Source organism: Mesoplodon bidens (assembly GCF_964165515.1).
Source record: "Mesoplodon bidens genome assembly, chromosome: 11".
Taxonomy (NCBI): Eukaryota; Metazoa; Chordata; class Mammalia; order Artiodactyla; family Ziphiidae; genus Mesoplodon; species Mesoplodon bidens.
The window spans coordinates 64,375,899-64,394,579 of NC_138167.1; the positions used below are offsets into that span (position 1 = coordinate 64,375,899).

General features: G+C 50.3%; 3 protein-coding genes across 7 annotated transcripts; 1 reads left to right on the forward strand and 2 right to left on the reverse strand.

The window, feature by feature from the left end:
- Nucleotides 1-6: 6 nt before the first annotated feature.
- On the forward strand, nucleotides 7-6,844 carry NDUFA6 (NADH:ubiquinone oxidoreductase subunit A6). The gene is made up of 3 exons (XM_081248678.1): nucleotides 7-167; nucleotides 5,807-5,922; nucleotides 6,639-6,844. Exons 1-3 carry the CDS (start codon nucleotides 29-31, stop codon nucleotides 6,768-6,770), a joined length of 387 nt encoding a protein of 128 aa, XP_081104804.1. The 5' UTR covers nucleotides 7-28; the 3' UTR covers nucleotides 6,771-6,844.
- A 1,483-nt stretch (nucleotides 6,845-8,327) lies between these two features.
- On the reverse strand, nucleotides 8,328-11,523 carry SMDT1 (single-pass membrane protein with aspartate rich tail 1). The gene is made up of 3 exons (XM_081248898.1): nucleotides 11,243-11,523; nucleotides 9,636-9,776; nucleotides 8,328-8,569 (listed from the first exon to the last, which is right to left on the reverse strand). The coding sequence occupies exons 1-2, from the start codon at nucleotides 11,426-11,428 to the stop codon at nucleotides 9,639-9,641; spliced, it is 324 nt and encodes a 107-aa protein (XP_081105024.1). The 5' UTR covers nucleotides 11,429-11,523; the 3' UTR covers nucleotides 8,328-8,569; nucleotides 9,636-9,638.
- Nucleotides 11,524-11,973: 450 nt separating this feature from the next.
- On the reverse strand, nucleotides 11,974-16,849 carry PHETA2 (PH domain containing endocytic trafficking adaptor 2). Of its 5 annotated transcripts, none has more exons than XM_081248897.1 (3): nucleotides 16,827-16,849; nucleotides 15,006-15,089; nucleotides 11,974-14,196 (listed from the first exon to the last, which is right to left on the reverse strand). In XM_081248897.1, exon 3 carries the CDS (start codon nucleotides 14,189-14,191, stop codon nucleotides 13,403-13,405), a length of 789 nt encoding a protein of 262 aa, XP_081105023.1. In that variant the 5' UTR covers nucleotides 14,192-14,196; nucleotides 15,006-15,089; nucleotides 16,827-16,849; the 3' UTR covers nucleotides 11,974-13,402. The 5 variants fall into 5 exon arrangements, with proteins under 5 accessions (XP_081105023.1, XP_081105019.1, XP_081105020.1 ...); XM_081248893.1 differs by lacking the exon at nucleotides 16,827-16,849 and adding an exon at nucleotides 16,478-16,688; XM_081248894.1 differs by lacking the exon at nucleotides 16,827-16,849 and adding an exon at nucleotides 16,299-16,428.
- Between the last annotated feature and the right edge of the window lie 1,832 nt (nucleotides 16,850-18,681).

Here is an 18,681-nt window from a genome sequence, read left to right on the forward strand (position 1 = left end):
GAAGTTGGGAGGTGGTTTCTTTCGCAAGATGGCGGCGAGCGGCCTCAGCCGGGCTGCTGCTGCGGCCAGCATCTCGGTGAAGCCCATTTTCAGTCGGGACATGAACGAGGCCAAGCGGAGGGTGCGCGAGCTCTACCGCGCCTGGTATCGGGAGGTGCCGAACACTGGTGAGAGGCAGCGGCGCACGCGGGGCCCCGGAGGCAGCCGCCCAAGGTCGCCGCCGTCCCGGCCTCCCATTTCTGCCGGGCCGAGCCGAGGTCACCAGCTTGGGCAGAGGTGATTCCGAGCGCTTCAGGGAAGGAGGGTCACACGAGCCTTGGTGGGCCTGACCTGGCGGCGGCGGCGCCAGGGTCAGACCATTCGTGCTCTGCGTCGGAACCGCGCTGCTAGGGCGCCCTTGCCCTTTTGTCCCCCGGAATTCTTCCCGAACCTCTGGGCGGGAGAGCAAGGACTGTCAGTGACACGCTCACTTTATAGGTGAGGCAGCTGAGGCACCTAGAGGCGAAGTGATCCGCGCAAGGCCCAGAGCCAGCCCCTGGTGGATCTGGAACCCAGAGTCAACTCTTCCTGAATGTGTTTACAGACATCCATTAGGTTATATAAACAAAGGGGCGGTGGGATTTGAGCGATCATCTGGTCCCCACATCCCCCACAGAGAAAGAAGCAGAACCGGAGCAGGGAAGTGACTTTCCCAGGGTCATCCAGTAAGACAGTGGTGTCTTTTCCAGCCCCTCCGGGTGAGGTGCCTCCCTCCCCAGTCTCCGAAGTCTTTTTTTTTTTTTTCCTTTGGTACGCGGGCCCCTCACTGCTGCGGCCCCTCCCGTTGCGGAGCACAGGCTCCGGACGCGCAGGCTCAGCGCCCATGGCTCACGGGCCCAGCCGCTTCGCGGCATATGGGATCCCCCCGGACCGGGGCACGAACCCGTGTCCCCTGCATCGGCAGGCGGACTCTCAACCACTGCGCCACCAGGGAAGCCCTCCGAAGTCTTTTTACCTAGTTCCACAGGCCCCTAGTATTCCTTAGGAACTCCTTCCCCTGCCCCCCCAGAACCCCTGACTTCGCTTAGATGTCAGAGAACCAATCTGTTCACCCGAAGGACTAACATATAAGCTCCCCGGGTTCAGAGACTGTTCTTTCATCTTGGCATCCCCCTCAGCGCTGCCCAGTGTACCCGATGAAAGAAAACTTGGGGAAAATCCCATCTGAACTGTCAAGGACAGTACAGATGTCAGGGGCTGTCGATATTTGGTAATTTTGTTGATTTGATTTAGTGTGTTTTTAAGTGAGCTGGAGCACCATAGCACCCCTTAGGGTGCCACTTCCTTGTCTGAGTGTGAGAAGCAGTAAAATGGGGTGGTTACATGGACTTGCCTCCACTTTCCCCTTAGTAGCTGTGTGACCGTGAGCAAGTTGTTTCATCTCACTATGCCTCAGTTTCCTCATCTGTAAAATGATAATATATAGTATCTTCTTCAGAGAGTTGCTCTGTTGAATAGGTGAATGCATCTAAAGTGCTTAGGATAGTGTCTGATACTTAGACACTCATTAAGTGCTGGCTGCTACTGCTGTCTTGTTATTATTGTTACTGTCACGTGTAGGGCTCACTCTCCGTGCAGAACCCAGCTGTTTAATGTATGGGAGCTGTGTCAGCTCCAGTGTCACTTGTCCTCAAGCTGACTTTTTGAGAGGTTGCCCATGACCATAACTTAGACCCACAGGATACAAGGGAGGGAGAAACCAGAGTGATTGTGGGCGGGTTCAGGGACTACAAATTCACATGCCTTCAGGGGACAGATGGATAATAGGCTTAGGGGAGTGACAGTAGCTGTGCGTGCGTGCGTGCGTGCGTGCGTGCGTGCGTGCGTGCGTGCGTGTGTGTGTGTGTGTGTGTGTGTGTAGGGTGTATTCAAATGCAGATGTTTAAAAGCAGGTTTGCCTAGCAGAATACATCTATGAGTGCCCAAGAATACTTTCTTGTTGCAGGGAGGAGCAGGGGGTGGGGAACAAGACCCAGATGGCAGAAAGAATAGTTGGCAAAGGGTAAAAAAATCAGTGACTGAGTTGAGGATAGAACCCAGGTATCTAGCTCATTCAAAATCAACACCCTCCGAGACTTTCCCTCAAATACTGTTTGAGAAGATAAGCCCACAGTCAGAAGGGTCCTGAGAAGAGGAGAAGGCAGGGGGTTATAGGAGCCTGTAGAGCAGGGGGAGGTTGGCGGGGGGTCAATGGGGAGGATCAGTGATCTGTAGCTTGTCGTTTGCTCAGGCCTGTGTGTACACTAGTGTCATGACATCCATCACTGGGGATTCCAGCTGAGGATCCAAACTAAGGACTGGGAATAAGTAAAAGTATTGATAATAACTAACGTTCATTGAAATGCATACATGTGGCCCAGCACTATGCTAAATGCTTTACATTGCCTCATTTTAGGGTGGGTTCTAATTATTTCCCTGTCTTACAGATGAGAAAACTGAGGCACATAAACTTGTCTCACATCACACCATTAGTAAGTGGAAGAGCCAGACTTCAGACCCTGATTGTCCAACTGTTACAGTTGGCTCAGCTTCTGCTGTAGTTTTCCCTGAATCTTACGGGACCCAGTTATGCCGTGCTTGTGGAACAGAGTGCCATTTGCCTGGGTGGTTGCCTCTGCATGGGAGCACAGAACGAAACTGCCTTGGATTCCCTCCTTTGAAGAAATACTACATGCTGCTTGCTGGTTACAACACAACAGGAGACTTTCTATAGAAACTACTCATTTGTTTAATTTCCATTTCATTCGGTACCTCTTGTACTACAGGGTCAGTACTGGATGCCTAGAGAGATATGAAAGTGACTAAAACACAACCCTGCCTTCCAGGGTCTTATGGTCTAGTCAGGAAGATAGGCGTATATAACCAGATCATTAAAACCCCAAATATAACAGAGGTATGGGAAGTAAGTGCTGAAATTTTTAATAGTTAACATCTGTATCGATGCTTTACTGTTTATAAGATGTTGTCACTTGATTTTCACCACATTCCTGTAAAGGAGTTAGGTAAGAGGTTATTGTCTTCCCTATCTTGTAGGTGAAGAAATAGACTGAGGAGGCTGTACCCCAGGCAAGGTCCTAGTTCATGATGGTGTGGAGACCTTACCCAGCTTGTTTGACCCCAGATCCCATGTTCTTTTTTCATCACACCATGCTGCCTTCCCATCTAAGGATCTCCCGGCACTTGGTATGAATGCTACCAAAATGAATTGGAGCAGACGGCTGAGGACCATATCAGTGTCATCCTTCCTAACCTGTCAGAGCCTCCCTGACTCAGAAAAGCCTTAACAATAACTTGAGGAAAACACACAGACTATGGAAGTCACCTTCATCCAAAAGGGGCACTTCCATATCTTCTTTTTGTGCCTCTCAGATTTTTTCAAATCGAAATTAAAATATTCAGGATTCAAAGATTAAGCCAGGAATCTGTGAGTTGAGAAAGAACAGTTGGAAATGATTTACACCAGGGCTTCTCAACAGTGACATTTGTGCTGGATAATTCTTTGCTGCGGAGACTGTCCTGTGCATTTTGGGATGTTTAGCAACATCCCTGGCCTCCACCCAGTGATGCCATTAGCATTCTCCCCCCTGGTTGTGATCATCAGAAATGCCTCCAGATGTTGCCAGTGTCCTGGTGGGCAAAAATTGTCACTGGTTTGACAACCACTGACTTAGACCAAAGAACAGTCCAGTGGGCTATAGCTTAGGCTGTTTCTCACTGGTGGAGGGGGTGTGTCCAGGGGGTTGAGGTGGGAGAAGGATGACTAGGAGAAAGCTATGAATTTGCCTCTTTAGAGACAAGGATTCTTAACCTGGGAGGATGGGCATTCAGGGATTCGTGAACTGACATTGTAGGCAAAACTTTGCATTCGTGCCTGTGAATATTTTCCTGAGGAGAAGATTCATACACCCAGTGCGCTGGTGTGTGGTTCAGGAGATCTTGTGGAATGGGAGGAGGTGGACACCAGCTCCCCCAGTATGCACAGAGGCACCTTGCTTTTTTCTCCCGAGGTTGGGCAGGATTCTAATATGGAAACGCAGGAAAGGTAAGCACTGATAGCAGGGGAAGATTCCTCATACTCCTTTCCTTAAAAGAGCACAAAATTGTAAATTAAAAACCAATAAGCAACCTGGATTCTAGGCCCATGTTTGCCAGGGACCAGTAGTCTGACTTAAGGCAAGTCCCCACAGTCCTCTAGTGGTAAGATTCTAAATTCCAGGATCCATATTAGTTTGCATTCATTTGTGTCTCTGTCTTCTTACGGTCCCTTTGTTTGCTCTTTTCTAAAATTCCACATGTGATACTGTGGTGTTTAACAGCTAACTCTCTGTCAGGAAATCTAGATTTATAGTGTTTACCATTTTCAATGATGTAAATGTTCCCACCACGGTTGATTTTAAGCTATCAAGGTGAAGTCAGTGACGGCCGATCTGGGAAGAGATGTGTACAGTTGGCTCACCACGGCAGCCTGCTCCAGCACACCACTGGATACTGAGTTCTCTCTCATGTGATCCTGTCTTCTCTGTTAACACTTAGCTACAAAGCTGGGATGCAGCTTCTCCTACTAGGTTTCTGCTATTGCTTATTCTTTGGTTGAATCAGCCTGGCATGATCTCTCCCTCAGCAGAAGCTTTATTTTTCTATTGCCATCACTAAGTTATGAGTATAATTAAAGATTCAAACTTTGTTGTTGGTTAATTCAGTCACTAGATAGCCCTCGTGGTTTTCAGAGCTGGTTGTGATAGTTCCATAGACGAGAGTGGACCTGTCACAGGAATGGCCACACCACAGGGTATCCTCACCAAGTGAGCCCACTGCCCTCCTCAACCACAGTGCTCATTCTAGCCCGTGAGCCTTGGTTATGCTGTCCCCTGAGCCTCGCGTGCTCCTCTCTTCTGTCCTTATTCCACCTACCACACAAGGCCCTGTTCATGTCCTTGCCATCAGCAAATCCACTGAAGGCCAACTGCCAGAGGATGAGAATAAAAACACCTAATTTTCAAAGGACATCTGTATGCCTTGTCAAACTCCCAGGTCACTGAGTCTGTGCCACTATTTTAGCACTTAATCAGGGATTGCTGAATATTATGATTTTAATATGGGCACTCATGGATTTAAGAGCAGGAGCTACATCTTAAACTCCTCTCTTTCCTCCAGGTAACCTAATGTGGTAGTAATCGTTTGCTGGATTGATGCCTTTCCCTACCTGCACAAGCAGCAGTCTCCCTCGACTCTTAAGTTTGCATGGTGCACAAACCTACACCATATCACTGTACATTAATTTCAACCATGTCATCTTTTGTCAGTTCCATGTAATAATAATGCTAACATTTATTGAGAGCTTATTCCATGCCAGGCACTGTTCGCTCATAGAATCCTCACAACAGCTCTGTAGTTACATGTGCTGTTGTCGTCCTTACTTCACTCACAAATAAATACACTCAGGCACAGAGAAGTGAACACACACAGAATCATATAGCTGATAAGTGACAGAGCTGGGATTTGAACCCAGGTTGTTCATGCTCTTGAACTGTGCTATGCTGCCTCTTCAAATGCAGGGGGCTTGTCGCCCCAAACAGATTTACGCTCTTTGAGAGCAAGTGCCATATCTCACGCTTCCTCACATCCTCAAGCACCTAGCTTAAGGTCAGGCTAGTATTTGGTGAATGGAATGAATGGGCAACCTATGTGTTCAATGACTAGCCGTTGACTCAGTTCTTTTAAAAACACGTTTTAACCATCTCTACCCTGAATCATGTTTTCTCTTTAGTGCATTTATTCCAGCTAGACATCTCTGTGAAACAGGGACGGGATAAAGTCCGAGAAATGTTTATGAAGAATGCCCACGTCATAGACCCCAGGGTGGTTGATCTTCTGGTGATTAAGGTAACTAACTCTCCCTGACTGATTTTAAAGAGCAGCCAGCTTGTCCAGAGCTTCTCAGTCTTCTCAGATGAACATTTTATCTCCAAGTTTAAAAGCAACGACTAGGTCAGCAACTGTTACATAGTGTTTCAAAGGAATAGTTCAACTTGGAGGTTCTCACCTGGTTAAATAGATTATAAGATTATTCAGGGGAAAATCCACTGGGGCTTACATTTTAAAACTAAAAACAGAGGAAAGTTTGAACTCTTCTTGAACCTCATCCCCGGAAGTTACTGCTTCACCTGGTTGCCAGTTTTCAGCCGGAAGAGCAGGCCATGGAGTCAGATCCTGCGCCTGATTCTGTCTCTCTGGTCCGTCTCATTAGCATCAGTGGCAACTTCAGCATATGGGCCAGTAAATAACACGGAAAGAATGTTAAGCAGGAATGTAGATTAAGCCAGTCAAGTTAGGCAGTCGGGGCAGAGGCCTGGTAACCTGAAGTCTCTTCTTGGAACCAGTCAGCCAGAGAGTTAAGGAGTATTTGAAAGGTCTCAGAATTACTTAGTCCAACCACCTCATTTTCCAGATGCAGAAAGTATGGTCTAGACACAGTATGTTACTTGCCCAAGGTCACTCAGCAAGTCAGTGCCAGAGCAGAGAATCGAGTCCTGGCCTTCCTTGTTGTATTCCTTCCACTCAACCACTCTGACTGAAGACCTCTCCCCTCACTTGTGCAGGGAAAGATGGAACTGGAAGAAACAATTAAAGTGTGGAAGCAGCGGACACACATTATGCGGTTTTTCCATGAAACAGAAGCACCAAGGCCGAAGGATTTCCTGTCCAAGTTCTATGTTGGGCACGACCCGTGAAATCACTCAATGGAAAAGTGCATGTTGATATTTAAATATTTTAGAGCACAAATAAACTCAATATATGATGGTCATTTCATGATAGATTTCCATTGGTGAACCAATGAGCAGCTCTACTTCTGCAGTCTCGCTTTTTGTCTGAACAAGTTGAACACACCACTTGTTCTTTCCTGTCTCCTGAAGTGTGGTGTTTCCAGTAAATTAGATTCTCTTTTCTCAGAGCCTTGCATGTTGGTAAACAGGAATGGTGAGGCCATCTGCTCAGAAACTGCTGTTCTGGGTGTGATGCTGGATGGCTTTGTTAACTTAGCTGTGTTTCTGCAGCCCCCAGGATTGGATATTTTGGTGTAATGGCACAGATTATCCAAAATTAGCCAGCTCTTGCTATTGGAGGAGGATCTGAGCAGCACTAAGAGGCCCAGAAGTAGAGCTGACAAGCTGGGCTATTTTTCCCTGGGTTTCCCTGAAGAAAATGGCTGCTCAGAGGCCTAACCCCCTATCTGCAACAAGCACTGGTCCTTAAAATGAAATTAACTTCCTTGTCAATCAGGCATCCTGCTAGGGACCCAGCTGTTCAGTGCACGCACAGAAGTATTCCCTTTGCAAATGGAGTGTAGCTCTAGCGATGAGAATAAATCTTGACCCAGGTTAAAGACCTGATCTCTGTTTGCTTTGGATGGTAGTCTTCTCTGTGCCTTCCCTGGACAGTCTAAATGCTGGAGAAAGGGGTTCAGTATCTATAGGTACAGTCGCCCTGAGGATTCCCAGATTTTTCAGCACCAACAACCCCCTTATTTTTTTTGTTGTTTTTAACATCTTTATTGGAGTATGATTGCTTTACAATGGTGTGTTAGTTTCTGCTTTATAACAAAGTGAATCAGTTATACATATATCCCCATCTCCTCTCTTGCGTCTCCCTCCCTATCCCACCCCTCTAGGTGGTCACAAAGCACCAAGCTGATGAGCTGATCTCTCTGTGCTACGCGGCTGCTTCCCACTAGCTAGCTATTTCACGTTTGGTAGTGTATGTGTCCATGCCACTCTCTCACTTCGTCCCAGCTTACCTTCCCCCTCCCCGTATCCTCAAGTCCATTCTCTAGTACGTCTGTGTCTTTATCCCCATCTTACCCCTAGGTTCTTCATGACCATTTTTTTTTAAGAGTCCACATATATGTGTTAGCATACGGTATTTGTTTTTCTCTTGCCCTTTATTATTTTTTCATCTAAGGAATCCAAGTTTTGAAAGAATTCTAAAAAGTGGTATTTCTCAAGGAGTTTTAAACAATCAAAGCTTCTTCTGATTGCATGGGATAACTAGCCAGTGTTACTCAACACAAAAGCTTGAGCCTTCAGTTAGCCTGTGCAGCTGTTGGGCTTTTGTAAATAATGAAAATTGGTCCCAGGTCCCCATGGTTACCTTGTGGATCCATAGGGGCCTGGAGGCCCTGCGTTGTAAATCAGACCTATTTGTTCAGCTGATAGAGATAGGACAGCAGGGTGAAGAAACTGCAATTAGAGCCCTACTTGTATTGAGAAACTTCAGCCATCACTCAGTCATACAGAGCTGCTGTTTATTATGTTTATTCATAATCTGATTATGCTCAGTGGACAGCACATCGCCAGGAACCTCCCAGAGCCTGGGGATCTAAGCTATGGTCACAGACCATGCAGGAGGCTTCACGGGGGTTGGGAGGCTGAGGGCTTTCCCTGGGCCCATCTGCTGATAGGGAAGGAGGAGAGGCTGCGAGCATCACCATTTCTTAAGTTAGGGCTTTCTCCTTTCTGTACTTCTCCATGCCCTGCAAGAAAGGAAAGCAGCAGTCAGTTGGGTGACAGAGCCATCCTCTTACCATATACCGAAAGAATTCCATAGAGTGGTTCTACCAAACACGGCAGGAGATAGGCAGTTTTGAGTACATTCAATTATTCATTCATATATATACTGAACATTCACCAGAGACTGGGCACTGGGGGCCTGAAGGTATAAAAAGACATGTTCCCTACACCAAGAATATGGTCAAGTAGAGTTTAGGGTATATCTTAAGCATATAATACTGACTGTCACAAGAGGTACTGGTCAGGAGACGGAGCAGTCACTTTCAAATGGAGGAAAGACTTCATCAAAGATAATGAAGAATTGGTGGAAATGAGAGCAGTGGGAAATAATCTTTCAACTGGGAGGAATAATGGGTCACTGGGAGTGGGTAAGAGAGAGAGTAACTCAAGAGATAGTGAATATTGGGGATAGGTATGTGGTTGGGAATGTGGAAGATAAGGCTGGAAGAACAGGTGTGACCAGATCATCGCAAGCCTTAAATGCCAGACTAAAGAGTCAGGAGGGTCCTTGTTTATAACAGTAATGCAGCCAGTCAGCACATACTAGGGCACAGGAAGTCAGCACAAGAAAGCTGAATGGAACTGGCACAGGGGAGGGGTTTGTGAGCAGTGTATGAACCAGGCAGCAGTGCCTGTGTACAGGCTGTGCTGGTGCAGAGCTTGGTAACCAGAGCTCACTGATGAGGGCCTGCAGTTTCTAAATTTCAATGTGGAGCTGGTGAAATGAAGTTGTTTGTGGTGGGTGTGTAAGGCATATTAAATTGTCAAGAAAATTTGTGGGTTGAGAAAATTGAGTGTACATGAAAGGGCAAATAGAAAAGGCTGGCTGGGATCCAACCTGGTTGGAAGAGACGCCAGTGAATTTATAAGTCAGTAAGATAGTTTCCTTCATCCAGCATAGGGAAAAGGTGACATAAAAACATTAGTCACCAAGAGTCAATGCATTAAAAGTCTGTGCTTCTGCTTCGAATGTCCAGATTCTGCTACCAAGCCAAACTGCATCACAGTTGCATCAAAAGCAAGTCTTACCTATTAGTCGTCATCATCATCATCCTCTGGAACAAAAATATCATGCTCCTCAAGTAGAGCAGCAAAGTTCTTGCTAATTAGCGTCCCGACATAGAGAAAGGGGATCACAATGGAGAACACACGGAGAAGGCCGAAGGACATCTGCAGAGGGTCAAAGTGGTGGCTGTGAGCGCCAGAGCCCATTCTAGTAGGACCACAGAAGGCCTGGCCCTCTCGGGGGCATTCCCTCCTGTGGACCTGAGATCCATCATAAGCAACTTGATTTTAAAGTCCTTGGAAAAGTTCAGAGCAAGAAAAAAAATTACAAGAAGAGATAAAGTGATTTTATGGCCATCAAACTGTACACTGGAAAGAGAAGCACAAGGTACTCACAGACATCTAAAAGTTAGGGCACAATCTATTAATTACTTGCAGATACTCATAAACAGGTGAGAAAGTACTACAAGCTGGACTAGCGAATAGAGTTCAGCTCTCCTTGAATAAACTACTAAATACATGAAAATAGATTACAAAAAAATGAACATGTACAGTGAAGGGATATTCTACACAGTTCTTTAACTGGTTCCCTGATGCCTGAGAAATCTGATTTCACTACATTAAATTTTAGAAATATGTTTTGAAAATTGAGCATGTCTTTATATTAAAAGACTAGCTATTTAAATGCACTGGCGGAGTTTCAGTAAAATTTCAACATTTCCTCTCATATCTTCCTACGGAGTTTCAAAAAAAAGTTTTTTTTTTTTCCTCTTCAGTTGTGCCTCTTTAAAGGCATCTCTTCCTCAACATGACCGTGCTTCCTGCTCTGAAACAGCCCTGAACTCACCTTGTGTGACCTTGCGTCGGCCAGACTAGCTTTAAAAGAATGTTTTGTAACTCTCACACAGCGCTGGAGTCAAAAAGCAAACTTACTTGGTATAAGGGACTGTTCATGTTTTACTGAGAAAACTCCAAGGGTACTGAGGGCATGTGATAACACTCAGTGGTGGGAAAAAATAGGATCTGGTGGGAGTTGTACCAACAGGAAATCTGAATTCCGGAACCTAAGTCAGCTGCTAGCTTTGGACACTGGCTTCACTAGTCTGGCCCCTGATTCTTCATTAGTAAAAACACTGATAGTAATAATTCTCTGCACACCCAATCACATGAAATTAAATACTAGGTCAAAACTCGCAAAAAGATAAGGTCTGTCCCACTTACCCTTTATTTACAAAGTCATTCCACAATTCGTTTTTCATCCCATCAACTCTATGGTAGAGAGGTTACATGACTTGTCTATACTGGACGCATAAAGCGGAGTCTTGTGGCTCCGGAGAGCCAGGGCACCGCACTCCTCACGATGAGCTAGTGCAAAGTGCCGTCTTTCTCCGCTCTTGCCCCCCATCTTCTGTCTCCACGAACCCTGCTCAACTCCCGGATCTAACCCGACCATTTCCTCCCATTTGTCAAAATTAGCAGCGCATTAGCGCAAAACTTTGTCCTTGATCCGTCTTCCGGTCTAAGGCGGTCGTTCGACTGGCCTTTGCTCCTATCAATCAGCGTGAGCCCGCACACACTCCCCACAATGACTGTCCTCGGCCCCTTCGCCCCGCCTCCAGGCAGACACTCACTTTCACCGGTTTGGGCAAAATGGCGCCGCTGCGAGTAACGATGACTGACCTCGATGGTACCAGACTCCGAAATAAGCCGCCCCGTCCGGTGGAGACATCGCCACCTTTCCCCAGGCTCAGCCCGCTCCGGAAAGCCCCAGATCCGACGGGTGCCAGCGCCAGCCAGCGACCCGCTCCGGACGCCATCTCCCAGCTGCCCCCCTCGTCCGGGCACCTGCAACCCACCTCCCGGCCCCCGTGCCGCCCTCGGGAAGAACGCCGCCCGAAGCCTCGCGAGGCTTTAGGGATCAGACGAGAGGTCCAGCTCACAGACTTGCGCAATGCGCCTAGTGCCTGTTGCGGCCCGACATGGTGACGTCAGGAGGATGACGCCAAGGGCCCGGTACACCCCTCATTCCGGGCCTGGTGGGCGGGGCCACCTGAGTGGAGTTGTCCTTGTGAAGCCTTCCGATTTCTGTCATTGTTGCCGCCCCCAGGACCGCCTGGGCGTGGCAGAGCAGGGGGCTGTTGAAATGAGAAACCACTTTAATTGAACTTCAAACTATCGTATTTTTTTTAACATTAAAAATCCAAATTTGTTACTCGTGCTACTTGAATGATTTTGGAATTTTATTTCATGCCAAGGTATATGTTATGTATAGCTAAATGGAAAATATATCTGAAAAGGGGGGAAATGGGGGCTTTCACACAAACTCTCCAGGTGATTGCGAAAGTAAACGAGCCAAAATAAGTAATAAAAAAACATAATGTTTTAATCGTATAAAAAGCACTGTAACAATAAGCAAGATAACAAAAAGCCCGTAGTGTCTGTGTATAAAACAAGATGCATCGGGGCTGTGGGGCTCCCATACAAGGCTGGGAAGGTGGCCCCTCTTGGGAAACAGGCCTGGCTTCCTAGGAACTGGTTCAGGACCCTGGATGGCATGTCAGCCTCCTGGACTTAAGAGGCTCTGAGCCGAAGCCTCTAGCTCAGGCTGTCCAAGGCCCCAATAAGGGAGAGAGGCTAAGGGGGAGATTGTGTATATTGGAGGAGGGGGATGACTAGACCAGGCTCTGCATCTTCTATCCAGCCACTGCCACCACACCCCTAGGCTATCAGGCTGATCTGGCCTCTGGCTCTGTCCAACCAGCCACTTTTCCTCTCAGAACAATCGATAAAGCAAATGCTTGGCGCCATGCTGGTGAGAGAGTAGGAACAAGAGGATCTTGGCAGGTACACACTGGGTGCCGAGCAAGACTGTGCACGAGTTCCTAGGGGGTTTCAGGATCAGGAGCATCTCTCTGGGAGTCCAGCCAAGAGAGAGGAGTTTATCACAGCGTGCCAGGAAGCCTGTGCCCAAGCTCCTAGATGCCCAGGACTGAAAACCAAAGTAAGAAACTGGCTTTCCCAGGGAGCCTCACTGCCTCCCCACTTCAGCTTCCCACTTGGCAGCTGAGGACAGAGTACAGGAAGGATTTCTGCTGACATATAAAAGCTACTGGCCCTCCTGGGGCAATGACCAAGCACTGTCTGTTGACAGGGCAGCCAGGGAAAGAAGATGGGGCCCTAACACTTTCAGAGCAGGATAAATCCCTCTTGACTGGCTAAGTGCCCTCTCCCTCCAAAGGGTCCTGTCCAAATTGCAGAGTGGGGGTCCCATGCCCAATCTTCTCATCACTCAGAGTGAGCCGGGCCCCAGAAACCCCCATAACACAGTAAATCCACTTTTTCTGACAATATCAGTCCCTCAAGCCAACACTGCAGCCAACTTCTGGTATTTATACAAGATTCCCCATGTTGGAAATTGTGTCTGTAGAATCGTGTGTAGGTGAAAGGCAGAGCGGCCTGTGGTCATGTAATATTCCCCACTTCCTCCATTTCATTAATATCCCCTAAGAGAGGGGCAGTCAGGAGACCTAGGTCTGTGGCTGCTGAGCAAGCCACCTCTCCTCTCTGGCCCTCAGGAAATAAAGGAAATAAAGGGGTTGAAAGTTAATGATTCCTCAGTCCCCTCTAGGTGTGAGGGTGGATCTGTAACCTGAAGCAAGTCTAAAAAGCAGGAAGGGGAGAACTCACATCCAACAGCAACTTCAGAAACCAGTAAACATTAAACTCTTGATAAAGCACTGGCACTGGTGTCCTGACCAGCAGGACAAGGGCTGAACCCGAAGGGCCCAGGCTCAGGGCCTATCCCGTTCCTCACATTCTGGCTGGCTCCCCTGGGCACTCTGCAGCCACGCCCGCCTCAGCTCCATAATCTCCTGGCCATACCAGTCATGTAGAGTAGAGAAGCAGGAGGTCTCAGGGGACACAGGGCTCTGCCCCCTGCCTAGGAGGAGGCTGGCAGGGCCCTGCAACTCCCATTCGGCCAAGCCCCGCCCTACTGGCCTGCTGCCCCCTTCTTCCACCGAGGCCATAGGGCTGCAATCTCTGGAGAGGGAGTGACCGTTCTCCAGGCCAGGAGACCAGTGGTCAGGAGCCTGGGGCTTACAGCGGCTGGGAATGGCCTTCCAGGATGAGTGGCGATGCAGGTCCAGGCTGTGGCGGGCATCACGCAACTGGCTCTCCAGCTCACGCACCACCAGGCGCATGTAGCCAAAGCTTGCCCTGGACAGTGCCTTCACCCAGGCCTCCTGGGCCGCTGGCCCATCTGCCGCGAGCAGGTGTGGGCGCACTCCAGGGGCATCAAAGCGGATGGCAAAGGCAAACTCTTCAGGCACGGGAGCCTCGGCCAACTCCACTGTGCAGCCCTCCAGCACCACTAGGCTCAGGGGGGCCCGGCCCTCTCGACTGTCAAAGGAGAACAGCAGGTTGCCTTTAAGGACAAACCAGCACCTTCGGCCAGTGCCACTGGGGGTGGGTGGAGTCCCTGCGCCCCCCCAAGTGCGCAGGAAGCCTGCGTGGTCTGCTGGGGAGTCGCTCAGGGCGTAGTGGGCCACACTCCTCTCGTTCAGCTTCATGGCTCGCATAAGAACTGTGAGGTGAGAGAGGTGGACACAGATCAGAGGGAGGCAGCCCTTGTGCCCCTGTGGGAAAAAGAGCACTGGCTCTGGAAAGACCTGGGCCCCAGGCCTGTGGGCTCTTCTCACTTGCTGTGCCCTGAGGCTCTCAGTGTCTTCATCTGTGAAATGGGCTAGTCTCCCCTGCCTTTTCTCTCAAAGGGCTATTGTGAGGATCATGCAAAAAACTGGACATCAGAGGACTCAGAGAAAAGGATAATGTGATTGTATCAGACCAGGAAGTATGGCAGGGCTTTGACACAGCTGTTTAAAACCCAAAGGAAAAGGCATCAGCTGAGCTGAAGTGGACCCCAAACTCATAAAAACCATTGTGCTTAAACCATCCCCTAATCTGAGGGCCCCTTAGCTCCAATCCTGAAGCCAAACATCCGGGGTTTCTGTGACCCCTGTGCACCCCTGCTGGCCTCTCATTTGTTAATGGCACAGCTGTCCTTTAGTAGCCTTCAGGGCCAGATAGGGCTGGAGTGGGGCAGGCCTGCCTCATTCCTCCATCAGTGTGGGTTCGGACAGGGACCTGCTCAGTAAATAAGAGCGAAGTACAAACACAGGGCACGGCTGAGTAGGATCAACCTCAACCACTGAACGCTGGTGCCCCACAGGTCACAAGTGGCATCTCATCCAACTGTCCTCCTGACTCGCAGAAAACTGAGGTCAGGACAGTGAAGGTGAACTGCCCACGGTCACATGGCCAGTGAGAAGCGGAGCTTGGTCTCCTGATTCCCTCCCACCCTTTGGGGGCAAGTCTTGGCAGTGACCCACTTACCAGCAGAGCTCACTGGACAGGGGCAGGGGCCTCTCTTGTCTGGCCACACAGCTCAGCCCTTTGACCACGTGGTTTCCGGGGCACCTGCAAAAGAATTCTCAAACCCAGTCAACCCATCCTAAGGGATGAAAACTCCTACTTAGGCTTTGGGGACAAATGAAACCACCGCCTCCTCCAGGAAGCTTTCCCTGACCACCCCCCCCCATCACGGAACCACCCAGGCCCCGCGCTTATGAGCAACTTAAGGAGCTGAGTCCCATTGTCCCGATCGTCACTCTTCAGACCTCACTGCCCTGCCCTCTAATGCTAGGTCAGCGTTAAAGTCCCTCATAGCTTCTTGCTTTTCCCTTCTAGCACTTGTCACAGTTTATTTGTGGTCTTTAAGTAAGCTAATCTGAGAGGCCTGTCCTGATCATTATATCTAAGGTGGTCCTGAACACGAAGGTGGTCTGATCTAAGGTGACCCAACCAGCACATCCCTCACTTCTGTTTTCATCCCGCAATGATCTCCTTTGTGTTTACACCGCTGTCCCCAGCCCCAGAATGTCTTCCAGTGTAACCCCCAATATCCAGCCCCTTGCAGGGCTTGGGAAAGCCCTCTGAAACTATTTGTTAAAATAACTGTGACTACAGCAGTGGACAAAATAAAGTCCCTCCCTCCTGGAGCCTACATTTCAGTGAGGGAGACACGCTGTAAAAAAAAGACAAAAATAAATAATAATTAGTGAATTTTTAAATTAATTAAATAATAAATAACGTAAGGACCGGTCTTGACAAGGGCTATGGAGAGAAGCAAGCAGGGTCCTGAGATGGGGAGGGGCCATTCTCCGATGGTGGTCGAGGAGAAGGAGGGGGAGAACACAGATGTTTCCTCGAGGAGTGGCCTCACCTCTGGGGCGCGGAGAGGGGTTCCGGAGCCCACCGAACTGTCTCCGCAACCCCTCACGGGGACAGGCGTCTTCTCCCACCCACCTCCCCGCTCCGGGGATGCGAGGCCCGGACTTCAACCCCGGCGGGAAGCCGGTGCACCGCGTTTTTCTGAATTCTTTTGTTAGAGGAGCGGCGGGCTGGGGCGTGGGACTCGCTGGCCGGTGGCCACCGCCGGGAGCCCCTAACCCGCTGACCCCCTGAAAGAGGGTCGCCTCACCGGGAACTCCCCGGCGAGCGCCGCAGACTCCGGGTGCGGCGGCCGCCTCGGTTTCCCCATCGCGCACGGAGTCGTCCCGCCACGTCCCCGCGGGCCACGCCCTCCCGGAGGCCGCCGCCTCCCGAGCCCGCCGGGCCCGCTCTCACCTCCGCGCCCCCGAAGCCCAGGAGGGCGACCCGCGGGGTGGGCTGCGGCCGCGGCCAGGGGCGATTCCGGCTCGGGACCCCTCGCCTCCGCCCGGGCCGCTAACTTGGCCACGGGAGCCGAAAGACCCCGCTTGGGCGGCTCGAGTTACCGCCCCCGCCCCTCCCCGCCCACTACTCACTAGGCCTCGCGATCCGCGAAGCCGCCCCGCGATCCAAGCCCGAGGGAAACTGAGGCCCGACAGGCCGTGGCCCGCCTGAGCCACTGTGCTGGTCAGTGGCGGGAGGCCTCGAACGCAGAGCCCACCTCAGGCCGTCCGGGGGCCTCGGACCCAGTCCACCTCCCAGAGAACTCGGAGACCTTCCCTTCCCCCCTCCAGTCCCCCTCTCCCCGCCCGGCCCACTTCTCCCGCAGAGCCAAGTCTGGGACGGCCTCGGCCCAGACGCCCCCTCTGGGCGGGCTCCTATCCAGCCCGCGAGGCCCGGCCCAGCTTCCCAGCCACCCAACCCGGCCCCTGGAGTCTCCCGGACCTCTGCTTCTGGGGATTATCCATTTCTGCTTCCGCCACTCCCGCCGGCCTGAAACGCAACTTCAGCGCCCAGACTCCGCCTGGAGTCAGTCGACAGCTAGGCCTGCAGTGAAGGTTGCAGGAGTGCACAACCAAACGCAGGAGGCTAGGGTTTCCCAGCAGCCCTGGAAGCCGGTGAGCTCAGAACATCTGCCCATGAATTTGCTGGTCCCCACGTCAGAGTTCTGCCCTTGCAGTTCCTGCAGCCTAGAATGCTCTTCCTTCTCAAGCCTACCCCTCGGCTCTAACTCCTCAGGGCTCCTTCACATCATTTAGGTCTCAGCTCAAATGTCCCCTCCCTGGCCATGAGAAAGTAGCCTACCTGCAGGTCTCTGTCACATCCCTGGGTTGTATTTTCATTATAGCACTAACCACTTATAAGAAAAGCTTCCCTACACTCATGCTTTTATTTCCTGTTTATTATGTCTCCCCCATTAACTTCTATTCAGTTAATAATAGAAACCAGGGGCTTCCCTGGTGGCGCAGTGGTTAAGAATCCACCTGCCAATGCAGGGAACACGAGTTTGAGCCCTGGTCCGGGAAGATCCCACATGCCACAGAGCAACTAAGCCAGTGTGCCACAACTACTGAGCCCGCGAGCCACAACTACTGAACCCTGTGCGCCTAGAGCCCGTGCTCTGCAACAAGAGAAGCCACCGCAATGAGAAGCCCGTGCACCGCAATGAAGAGTAGCCCCCGCTCGACACAACTAGAGAAAGCCCGCTCACAGCAAGGAAGACCCAAGGCAGCCGAAAAATAAAATAAATAAATAAATAAAATTTAAAAAAAGTAATAGCAACCATAATAAATGTGTTAGAAGGCAATAAATTTTGTGGAAAATATAGAGCAGGGGCAAGGAGACTGGGAGCTGGGGCAGTAGGGCGGTTGCAATTTTCAAAAGAATGGTCAGGGTAGGGCTCACTGCGAAGGTGACATCTGGGAAATACTTGAAGGAAATGAGGGAGCCAGTCGTGCCAAAATCTGGAGGAAGAGTATTCCAGGCAGATGGAACAGCTAGTGCAACGGCCCAGAGGCCTGTTGTGTTTGAGGAACTGCAAGGAGTGGGGGGGGGGGGCAGGGAGGAGCAGCTGGAGGTGGCGTCAGAATGTGTGGCCTGGGGCTCTGTAAACCTGTGAGGGCTGTTACTCCAGGCTGAAATGAACACGGTCTTGAGCTATGTTTGAAAGCAGCGGTCCCCAACCTTTTTGTCACCAGGGACCGGTTTCGTGGAAGACAATTTATCCACGGAAGTGGGGAGCGGGGGCGGTGGGGGGCTGGTCAGGCGGTGATGCGAGCGACGGCGAGCGGGGAGCGGCAGATGAAGCCTCACATGCTTGCCCGCCGCTCACCTCCTGCTGTGCGTCCTGGTTCCTAACAGCCCGTAGACCTCCGCGGCCCGAGGGTGGAGGACCCCTGTTTTAAAGGATTTCTCTGGCTGCTAAGGAGAGAATAAATGTGGGTGGAAGCAGACCGGTAAGGAGGCTGCTGGAGTAATACAGACAAGATGTGATGGGGGCTGGGAGAGTAGAGAGAGGTGGCCAGATTCAGGATGGGCTTTGAAGGTAGAGAGCGCAAGGTTTGCAGAGAGGTTGGCTGCAGGGAGTGAGGGAAAGAGGAGGCAAGGAGGACTGCAACGTTTTGGCCTAAGCACCTGGAAGGAGAGTTGCCATTACCTGAGACATGGAAGCGGCAGGTGTCTGGGGCCAGTTATGTCTGAGATGCCCAGTGATCATCCAAGTGAAGGTGCTAAGAATAAAGTGCTTGGTTCCGAGCGGTTGCTCAATAAGTATTTGATGAATGAAAGAGGAAGGAATATG